General features: G+C 42.8%; 1 protein-coding gene and 1 non-coding gene across 2 annotated transcripts in view; both read right to left on the bottom strand.

Annotated features, from left to right (window-relative positions):
• LOC111962801 (nuclear receptor subfamily 2 group C member 1-A) overlaps positions 1-11,664 on the bottom strand; it is a 36,718-nt gene that overhangs the window by 1,342 nt on the left and 23,712 nt on the right. The window contains 7 exon segments of the mRNA XM_070443248.1: positions 3,264-3,292; positions 3,294-3,366; positions 4,989-5,130; positions 5,408-5,550; positions 6,046-6,167; positions 7,676-7,829; positions 10,330-10,523. Coding sequence (XP_070299349.1) covers positions 3,264-3,292; positions 3,294-3,366; positions 4,989-5,130; positions 5,408-5,550; positions 6,046-6,167; positions 7,676-7,829; positions 10,330-10,523 — 857 coding nt within the window.
• LOC111962848 (small nucleolar RNA SNORA70) lies at positions 4,505-4,636 on the bottom strand. The gene has a single exon (XR_002877142.1). It is a non-coding gene; the product is annotated as a small nucleolar RNA SNORA70 (small nucleolar RNA).

Below are 11,664 nucleotides of genomic sequence, written 5' to 3'. Positions count from 1 at the left end.
TTCAATATCACGAGTGATTATTTTTACTATTTGTGGATTTTACACGTTATCTGTTTTAATACAATAAGGATGTTACATGCTTGTGGGGTACTGGTCAAAGTACCATAGGTCTTCTCATTCAGTCTACTGGGTGTGGGATACGAGCGATTTGTTATCTTGGTGACGATCGTATCGTGGCATGTGTCACAGTTTCTGGTATCGTAAATTTGGGTTGAAACGTGGGTGATGGAAAGAGTTAAAAGGATGGGTTAATGTTGATGTGACGTATTACATTGTCTGAGGGGAAAAGCTGATAGTAATTGGTGTTAAAAAGAACGTAGTGCGCCGTATTGCCGTTTAAGGACTTCAGGTGAGCGATCTTGTCCTCTGTTATTCCCACTTCTTAGTGTAGGCTAAGAGATGCTGCCCATGTCAGAACAAACAGTATTACCCAGATAAATTCATGCTTTACGCAATCTAACATTATTAATTTTCCACAAGTATTTAAGGGTAATAGCTCAGGGAAGTCTCGCCGAACTATGTGGGGTTTTAAAGCTGTTGGTACATAAAGGGGAAAGTTAATATCAATGGCTTGGGAAGAGTTTTTGCGGATCTTTCCCTTTTGTTTAATCTACTTGTTGCTAGCTGGTGTGTTATCTTTAGCCAAGGACAATGTTTTGATGTTAATGGCAATATACGCGCTACTTTAGCAAACACTTAATAGCCACAGACCTATAAAAGTGGAGGGAGCGTGCTGGCGGAAGGGCATGGGATTTTATATCGCGGAGGGCGGGGTGGCTAGCACTTCCACCCGCATATAGGCGCATTCTGAAGTTACGACCTTGGATTAGGGTCTACCCCCGCCCGCCCGACCGGCTCTTTTGTGGACTATATCTGGAAACGTGTGAATTACGCTTAAAAGGATTATCGAGCATTTCGTAAGTGGTATGCTCGTTCACGCAGGGCATGGCGCGAACGCTAGGGAAATGTCTATTTGACAATAGGGTTATCGCGCATCTGAAATGAAAAATAAGAAATATATATGTGCCCCCACCAATTCTAAAAAGCAGAAGTTACGAACGGCCACGTGAAGGTATAACAGATGAGACGAGAGAAGCAAAGAGATATAGATAAGCTATATAAAATGAGAAGAGTGAGAATGAGTAAGATCATATAGCAGGCACAGGAAGAGAGAGGATTAAGAGAGACGATCGGTAGGGAGCACATATGTGTTTGTAGGTGAATACAACGTGGTAGAGGAGCGATAGAGATAGGAGAACTTTGATAAATTCTGTGTATTGCTCATATATGCTAGAGTAAGGAAGGGAACAAAATAAGGTGATATACCTGATGTTATTATGAAAGTGATGGAAATGTGCTCGCTCGATAAGATGGGTAAGTGTGGATTGTAGTGTAGTGATTGTAGGTGTGTTATGTAGTAGGAGAGTGAGTGTGATGCTGTGGGAGTAGTGTGTGTGTCGTGCAGGATTTAGCACAGAAGGTTATAAGACGCATTAACACCCAAGTGAGGATTGGAAGAAGCGTGATGTACGCAGGGAAGAGGAGATAGAGGGTATTACATGGGAAGTACAGGTTTTAGATGTGAATGGGGGATCTACAGTAGAGAATTAGAAATAGACTAGTAGTAGGGAGGAGCGCTGGGAGATCAGCGTCATTACAATGTATCAGAGATATTTACTAACCTTCTACATCAATACTCTCAGCATCTCATCTACACTTCATACGATATCACTAAACTTTATGCCTCCTTATTATAAACATACTCATTGTTTTACGACAATACATCTAACATCAATTAAGTTAGGATAGTCGCAATTATGTCAATGTAAACCGTGAACTGACCATTCTATACATAATATGTGAGAGAATTGGAAAGAGCACTCGAGTGACATTATGACTCAATTATATTTCACTCTTATTGAGGACATCAAGATTCTTAGCAAATCTCATTTAGTAATTATTCATAATCATATTAAATTGCGTAATCAGTTTCACTCCTCATATTATACTTATATTCTCATTACGTATCAGACTTTTATCTCTTACATATAAATTCATCGATAATTTACCGTCTCGTAAACTTAACATTTTCATATTTATTTTACAATACAGGTCATCATTCACGCACCTTAGCATCAAACATTTACTCAAATATCTTAACATTCGTCATATAACGCAACTTCCACTCTCTACAAAATCTATACAATTTTTAATGGGTCACTTCGCGTTGGAACTACACCCTTCAAATCTAGGGTCTTGTAGTGCTGAGATGATAGACTCTATAATGAGCGCGTGTATAGTTGTGCGCACGTATATATTCTGTGTCTATTCTGTATGTTTTAATAGACAGACACCCATTCAACTCTGAATGGTGTTATAGACTTTAGATCTCATAGTCGTGTGGCCAAGACGAATGCGTATTCAGAATCGCGTATGGAAGAGGCTATATGTTACATTTAGCCGGTCTAAGGCAGTATTTCCTCCAAGATAGGAACCCTATCTGCCATACAGGCATTTCCGAGCTACCTATTAGACATCTAGTTTTAATCTATTATCATTCTTGCACGTACTAAGTATAACCTAAGAGAGAAACTGATATGAAGACCCAAGTCGAGATAACTGACAAGATTAGGCTCATAGAGTAAACTAAGGAAATAAACTCGGATTCTCACAGTTTTTTACCCCAAGCCTATATAGATCACTGAACAAGGTACAAATCAGACAATGGCCAAGGACGGAGGAGGAGGAAAAGATGTAGTAGATTTAACATCGCGGGAGTATGATGTGTGCTCAATTGGTAGGATACCTGAGATGTAGTGATGCGTAATGAGATGTTATATTGAGATGTTATAGATGAGATGTAGAGTGATGAGCGTAGATATTGAGATGTAGTGATGCGTGAATGAGGATGTTTGATGCGTAATGATAGAATGTATGGCGTAATGAGATGTTATATTGAGATGTAGTGATCGCGTAATGAGGATGTTATATTGAGATTTAGTAGCTGAATGAAACGTAATGAGATGTTATATGAGATGTAGTGTGCGTAATGAGATGTTATATTGAGATGTAGTGATTGCGTAATGAGATGTTATAATGCAGATGTAAGTGATGCGTAATGAGATGTTATACTGAGATGTATGATACGTATGAGATGTTATATGAGATGTAGTGCTGCGTAATGAGATGTTATACTGAGATGTTAACACGGATGTTAGAAGCGATGTATTGAGATGTAGGATGCGTATGAGATGTTATAGAACCGATATGAGTCTTCAGGGTAGGTCCGAGTTTACATAATTGTAGTCCATGTAGGCTTTCTCCTGGAAACGCTCAATCTGTAGGGTGTTGTCTATACCTGGTGGTCTACGACCACACACACACACACACACACACACACACACACACACACACACCCCACACACACACACACACACAACACACACACGTTAAATAAAAGGAAATGTGGTCTACAGCAAAGAGAACACAGAATCAGTCACCATGGTTACCAAACACTGTCCCTGACAGTGTGCATGATTCACATTTACCTGCTATTATAGTTTTATAGTTTCTTCATTATAGTCAGGGGCGCAACTTTGTTTTTAGAATTGGGGGGCGTAATTATTTTTTTTAATTCAGTCGGATAACATTTCAAACATCCTACCGACTGCGTAGCACACCGTTGCCTCATTTTGTATTCACATTCCAATAATAAAACCGGGGGGGGGGGGGGGGGTAGACAAAAAGGCAATTTCAGAATGTATGGGGGATAGTTGCACCCCCCCTGATTATAGTCGCCGCCCTCCTCCACTATAGTCGTCTATTATGTTTTGCAGTAGGCGTTTTCATATCAAACATTTCTTGGCAAAGACACACAGAACAATTAGATTCAACTTAAGGAAAGGGCGCAACTCTCCAGTATTGATTATAACTCTCCCTTTATGTACACAGTTAACCCATAGGGAGACCGGAGTTACTTTACTTTGTTTAAATAGTTTGCTGAGAATCTGGGAACTGTTGTCTGAAGGGCAGCACCTAGCTACACTAAGAAGTGGTGAGTAACAGAGGACAAGTCGCCATGTTAACGCATACGGCGCACACGTTTAAACCAATTACAGCACTTTTCCCAGACAATGAATTACGTCACATCACATATCCTTCCTTTTCTCTTTCATCAGCACGTTTCCCCCCATCATTTACATAATGAAACGACTCCAATCCCCCAACCAGTACTGAAGAGAACCAGGTCTTTGAGATAGGCATAACTCCTAGGTTACAGAACTGTAAAAAAAAAAACACGAATGGCTCGCCTGTTTACTTCTCTTCCCACTCTCCCTCCTTGCTGACTGGCAGCACCCAGCTACACTAAGAAGGTGTGAAAGTACACAGGCACCTTCTCTTTTGTTTTTCCCATCAGACACCAGGGTAAGACGAAGCAGCACAACAATCATGGTCATCTTGACTCATCTTTCTCAGAGTGTGATAGAGATCTAGCCAGTCAGCGTGTCGTCTCAGCGGGTCCCTTAAAAGCAGCCAGCAKCTCCCAGCTGGCCKCATACACAACCACAGAGTCACTGTATGCAGCCACGGCACACCAGAACCGCACCGCAGCGAGACTGGACGGCTTAATATGCCACAGGGACACACACACACTTTTTATCCACAGAACAATTCGTCATGTTACTGCATAAGAGTCACTGTGTGCATGTTTAAACCAATGGCCGTGMTCCAGACAATCTTCAAAGCAGTCACACTGTATCCTATTGATGCGGTTAGTGACGTGTTAAACACTCGGCCGGGCCGGGTGGGCGTTGTGTGATGATTTTGTACGCGGTTGTTTTTTCTTTGCAGATGCTCTGGGACGTGGCCAACGATATCACTTTTTATCGCAGCAGTGAGTTGCATCATGCATCGTTCTTTCATAACAACAACCCATAATTAACCTGTAAGCTCCTCTCTTCATCCCTTCATCCCCTCCTCCCCCTTACTCACCYGGGCTGAAGAGGATGATGGCTTTAAGGTAGGCGTATTCATAAACGTCAGGGGATAGCTTGGCCATGCTGTTACAGAACTCCTGCATCCTCCAGATGTGTTCCATCACCAGCTTCACTCTCTCTGGGGACAGCTTCTCTGTAGGGGGGAGACAAGTCAATGAAACATGATAATTACATTTACATTTACATTTAATAATTTACATAATTACATGCTGCTTTGTAGACACTTTTTTTAAATGGTAATTCATCTTTTATTTAGCAKTAATAGATCATCAGCAAAACAGAAATACATAGAAAATGAAGTTTTACAACCCTCCCTCCCCTCATCCCAATCCCACCGAAGACTTAAAAGCATCTTGCTGGTAAATATTGTGAAGAATATTGTATTCATTTTTCACCATCACCTCCTGTACCATCTTGTAGGCTGGTCTGAAGGTGGTTGATGATGGCAGCCAGGATGGTGGAGACATTCATGACATTGGAGCATTGAGCCAGGCCCAGAGCAAACAGCTCGTTCCAACAAGCCTTCATCAGGTTAATGTCATTATCCTGACCACTGGGACATAGAAATGAAGAGGATTTATTACAGAAATTTAAAAAAATGTATAAAAACTGGGTGGTTTGAGCCCTGAATTCTGATTGGCTGAAAGCCATGGTATATCAAAACGTTTAGTTTTACTGTTGTAATTACATTTGCAACCAGTTTATAATAACAATTAGGCACCTTGGGGGTTTGTGATAATTGGTCAATATACCACTCCTCCTCAGGCCTTATTGCTTAAGTATATTTAATATGATAATGTATATTTTTTACTTGATGATTTAGCATTGTATTTGATCATTTAACAGATACAATACCAGTGGATACACTATTTTAAAATCATGGAGGATAACACATTATACAATTTATCTGCATTTTGGTTCACTGACTTTGGTCAGTAGGCAGGAAAAGACTTAGTGATAAACAGATATATAAAAGTTTACAACTACATTAGATAGATGAATGTAGACTAATAGAATCCCAGCGGTACGCATGTAGCTCGGTACTCACCCCAAGGCTTGGAAGGCAGGTATGGAGCGTGCCCAGTGCATGGACAGGAAGAGGAGCCGCGAGGCCGACTCACAGATGTAGTTCACATTAAGGTACTCCGGCATGGGCAACGGCATCATCAGCTAGAGATAAAGAAACAGAGACACAGAGACAGAGAGAGAGAGAGATAGATAAGAGAGAGATAGATAAGAGAGAGAGAGATAAGAGAGAGACAGAGAGATAGAGATAGATAAGAGAGAGAGAGAGCGATAGAGATAGATAAGAGAGAGAGAGAGAGAGACAGAGAGATAGAGATAGATAAGAGAGAGAGAGAGAGAGAGCGATAGAGATAGATAAGAGAGAGATAGAGATAAATAGATAGGAGAGACTTGAACAGTTTCTAAACGTCTCAGCCTATCACTACTCCAACCATTCTAAACATGTTAAACAAAAGGTAGCGATAGAGACAGACGGCATGACATGAGGGAGAAAGAATGGGCCTAGACATCATTAGAGACAAGTCTGAAACTTGATTAAATAATGAAGTACACTTTATTAATCCTGACTTAGTCCCTCATGATTCTTGAATCACTCTTTTTAAAAGACACACTGACAATACATCTACCTTCCTCCAAAATAACTTTAATTGCTCGGCCTCCGACCGCAAGGCACTACAGAGGGTAGTGCGTACGGCCCAGTACATCACTGGGGCTAAGCTGCCTGCCATCCAGGACCAGGAGGAAGGCCCTAAAAATTGTCAAAGACCCCAGCCACCCCAGTCATAGACTGTTCTCTCTACTCCCGCATTGCAAGCGGTACTGGAGTGCCAAGTCTAGGACAAAAAGGCTTCTCAACAGTTTTTACACCCAAGCCATAAGACTCCTGAACAGGTAACCAAATGGTTACCCTGACTATTTGCATTGTGTGCCCCCCCAACCCCTCTTTTACGCTGCTGCTACTCTCTGTTTATCTTATCAATGATGCCATAGTCACTTTAACTATACATTCATGTACATAGTATCACAATTGGCCAGACCAACCAGTGCTCCCGCACATTGGTTAACCGGGCTATCTGCATTGTGTCCCGCCACCCACCACCTGCCAATCCCTCTTTTACGCTACTGCTACTCTCTGTTCATCATATATGCATAGTCACTTTAACCATATCTACATGTACATACTACCTCGATCAGCCTGACTATCCGGTGTCTGTATATAGCCTCGCTACTGTATATAGCCTCTCTACTGTATATAGCCTCTCTACTGTATATAGCCTCTCTACTGTATATAGCCTCGCTACTGTTATTTTTCAGTGTCTTTTTACTGTTGTTTTTATTTCTTTACCTACCTATTGTTCACCTAATACCTTTTTTACACTATTGGTTAGAGCCTGTAAGTAAGCATTTCACTGTGGTATTCGGCGCACTTGACAAATAAACTTGGATTTGAATGAACTTTCAATCAGATGTTATGGTAAGCTCCTGTCCCGTTGAGAGGAGTAGTGTCCCAAATGAGACCCTATTCCCTATATAGTAGACTACTTTTAACCCAGACCCATTGGGCTCTGGTGAAAAGTAGCGCACTATATAGGGAATAGGGTGCCATTTGGAATGGACTCTGGGTGTTACGGGCGTTGTCCCCAGACCCTCACCTTGAAGGGGACGTGGCTGTCTAAGAGTAGAGGCCCCTCCAGCTCCACCACGGGGCCAGACTGGTCTCCAGACATCAGCTGCATGGTGGCTTCCAGAGAGTCTCCAGCCGAGCCGTCCCCAGGGTTCAGGGCCTTGGCCAGAGTGTCAAACGCTCTGGGGGGCGGTGGGGGAGACACAATGGACAGGTCAGTTCACGATGTAGGACCCGTAATAAGCCCTCAGAGGGCTCCACCGTCTAGTCTTTTCCTGGAACTTGATTGGTCCAAACTCAATCATCTCCTCGGCTACTTCTCAACCGTTCCCTCCCCTCAGACCTTCTTCAATACATTTTGAGAAGGAGGTGAGGAGAGAGGGATTAAGGAAAGGGATTAAGGAAAGATGAATAGATAAAAGAACAGATCTGATCATTATGTGGTTCCTTTGTAAACCTGAGATTCAGTGATGAACACATTACCTAAGAACACAAGCTTGACAGTAAGGTTATTCTGATGGCAAATGTGAAACCAGCGAGTCTTGCGCAACCTAATTAAGCATGCGTGCGCACACACACACCTCCGGTAAGTCAAACTAGAAACCTTAAAGGGCAATTCCACCGCTTTTCAACCTTACGTTCATTATCTCCAGCACCGTACCAGTGTCTATGTGAAAACGGCAAATGTATATTAAGTTAAAAAGTTCTGCCCCATGTGTTAAAACATTTTAAAAACAGCGATTTTCAAACACTATGGGATTTGCTGTAACGTGGGGAGCAAGAAAATACCCTCCCTCTGGTTGAAACTCGTGGATTTTGAGTGAAAAAATATATATACTTTTTTTCTTTTTTTTTTCTCTCCAAAACTCTTGAAGTGCGCCTTGGCCAGCTCTCTGCTATCTCTCCAGAATGACCTTCTTGATCCAAATCAGTCAGGTTTCAAGCTAGTCATTCAACTGAGACTGCTCTTCTCTGTGTACGGAGCGCTCCGCACGCTAAAGCTAACTCTCTCTCTCTGCTCTCATCTTCTAGACTATCGGTGCCTTTGATACTGTGAACCATCAGATCTCCTCTCTCACCTCTCGGCTGGGCATCTCCGGCGGCGCGCTTGGATTGCGTCCTACCTGACAGGTCGCTCCTACCAGGTGGCTGGGCGAGAATCTGTCTCCCGCACGTGCTCTCACCACTGGTGTCCCCAGGGCTCTGTTCTAGCCCTCTCCTATTCTCGCTATACACCAAGTCACTTGGCTCTGTCATATCCTCACATGGTTCTTCCTATCATTGCTATGCAGAGACACACAATAATCTTCTCCTTTCCCCCTCTGAAACCAGGTGGTGAATCGATCTCTGCATGTCTGCAGACATATCAGTGTGGATGACGGATCAACCATCAAGCTGAACTCGGCAAGACGGAGCTGCTCTTCTCCGGGAAGGCTGCCCGTTCATGATCTCGCCATCACGGTTGACAACTCCATTGTCCTCCTCCAGAGTGCTAAGAACCTTGGCGTGATCCTGGAAACACCTGTCGTCTCAATAACATCAAGGCGGTGACCCGTTCTGTAGGTTCATGCAAACTCGAGAGTACGACTGCCTCACGCAGGAACGGCGCAGGTCTAATCAGGCACTGTATTCTCCGTCTAGATTACTGCAATCGTGTTGCTGGGCTCCCTGCCTGTGCATTAAACCCTACAACTCATCCAGAAGCCGCAGCCCGTCTGGTGTTCAACTTTCCCAAGTTCTCTCACGTCACCCCGCTCCTCCGCTCTCTCCACTGGCTTCCAGTTGAAGCTCGCATCCGCTACAAGACCATGGTGCTTGCCTACGAGGCTGTGAGGGGAACGGCACTCCGTACCTTCAGGCTCTGATCAGGCCCTACACCCAAACAAGGGCACTGCGTTCATCCACCTCTGGCCTGCTCGCCTCCCTACCTCTGAGGAAGTACAGTTCCGCTCACCCAGTCAAAACTGTTCGCTGCTCTGGCACCCCAATGGTGGAACAAACTCCCTCACGACGCAGGTCAGCGGAGTCAATCAACTTCCGGAGACACCTGAAACCCACCTCTTTAAGGATACCTAGGATAGGATAAAGTAATCCTTCTAACCCCCCCCTTAAAAGAGTTAGATGCACTATTGTAAAGTGGTTGTTCCACTGGATATCATAAGGTGAATGCACCAATTTGTAAGTCGCTCTGGATAAGAGCGTCTGCTAAATGACTTAAATGTAAATGTAAATGTAATGTAATACTTTTAATCCTATCTTATGATGTCACAGAGAAGCATTTCTTTAGGACCTTTTCTTCTTCTCTTTTTAACCACAAATCATAGAAACGCACTGTATTCACACACAGTAGCAGTGACGGAAAAGCACTGCATGTAGGTTTGGTGCTGAAGATAATGAATATGTGAGGTTGAAAAGTGGCGGAAAGAATCAATTTGAGCCCTATAATATAAAGAACCCCAAAGATCCTTCTGATACACTCAGAACATCTAATATACCTATCGGTTAAAAGATCAGTACAGCTATTAGTCAATTCATGTTGCATAATTATATTACATATTTGACTGTACTATAGTTGTATTGGTGTTTTGTGTCCTTGAATTTTTAGGCTATATTAACATCTTATAAAAAGTTTATCATAAAATGTAAAAAAATATATAAATCCTGTATGAAACCTCTCCTCACCGGGTGATGTCACAGGCAGTCTGTTCGTCTCCTTGGAGATCCGTCATGGAGCTGTCTCCATTGCTAAGGGTGTCTTCCGCGCCCATCAGGTCATTGCTGTCGGTAACATCGTTCATCTCCCGGGCCTTGTTCAGGTGGGCCAGTGACGTCACCACGTTGGCCAGCGTGCTCAGGTCGTCCTGACACGGGTCATTCTACGGAGGGGCACCAGGGACTATCAGCTCCATTATCAATAATCAAAACATTTCTATTAAATCACCTCATCTTTAAGGTTATTACAGACAGGTACAGTTGAAGTCGGAAGTTTACATAAACCTTAGCCAAATACATTTAAACTCAATTTTTCACAATTCCTGACATTTAATCAGAGTAAACATTCCCTGTCTTAGGTCAGTTAGGATCACCAGTTTATTTTAAGAATGTGAAATGTCAGAATAATACTAGAGAGAACGATTTATTTCAGCTTTTATTTCTTTCATCACATRCCCAGTGGGTCAGAAGTTTACATACACTCAATTAGTATTTGGTAGCATTGCCTTTAAATTATTTAACTTGGGTTAACCGTTTTGGGTAGCCTTCCACAAGCTTCCCACAATGAGTTGGATGAATTTCGGCCCATTCCTCCTCACAGAGCTGGTGTAACTGAGTCAGGTTTGTAGGCCTCCTTGCTCGCACACGCTTTTCAGTTCTGCCCACAAATTTTCTATAGGATTGAGGTTCAATATATCCACATATTTTACTTCCTCATGATGCCATCTATTTGTGAAGTGCACCAGAGTCCTCCTGCAGTAAAGCACCCCACAACATGATGCTGCACGCCGTGCTTCACGGTTGGGATGGTGTTCTTCCTCCAAACATAACAATGGTCATTATAGCCAAACAGTTCTATTTTGTTTCATCAGACACAGAGGACATTTCTCCAAAATGCACTTTGTCCCATGTGCAGTAGTAACCATAGTCTGGCTTTTTTATGGCGGTTTGGAGCTGTGGCTTCTTCCTTGCTGAGCGGCCTTTCAGGTTTATATGATATAGGACTCGTTTTACTGTGGTATAGATACTTTTTACCCGTTCATCCAGCATCTTCACAAGGTCCTTTGCTGTTGTTCTGGGATTGATTTTCACTTTCCACTCCAAAGTACGTTCATCTCTAGGAGAAGAACGCGTCTCCTTCCTGAGTGGTATGATGGCTGCGTGGTCCCATGGTATTTATACTTGCGAACTATTGTTTGTACAGATGAACGTGGTACCTTCAGGCGTTTGTAATATTGCTCCCAAGGATGAACCAGACTTGTGGAGATCTACAATTTTTTCTGAGGTATTGGCTGATTTTTCTTT

Source organism: Salvelinus sp. IW2-2015, linkage group LG4q.1:29, assembly GCF_002910315.2.
Source record: "Salvelinus sp. IW2-2015 linkage group LG4q.1:29, ASM291031v2, whole genome shotgun sequence".
Taxonomy (NCBI): Eukaryota; Metazoa; Chordata; class Actinopteri; order Salmoniformes; family Salmonidae; genus Salvelinus; species Salvelinus sp. IW2-2015.
This window is presented reverse-complemented; position numbering and strand designations above follow the sequence as displayed.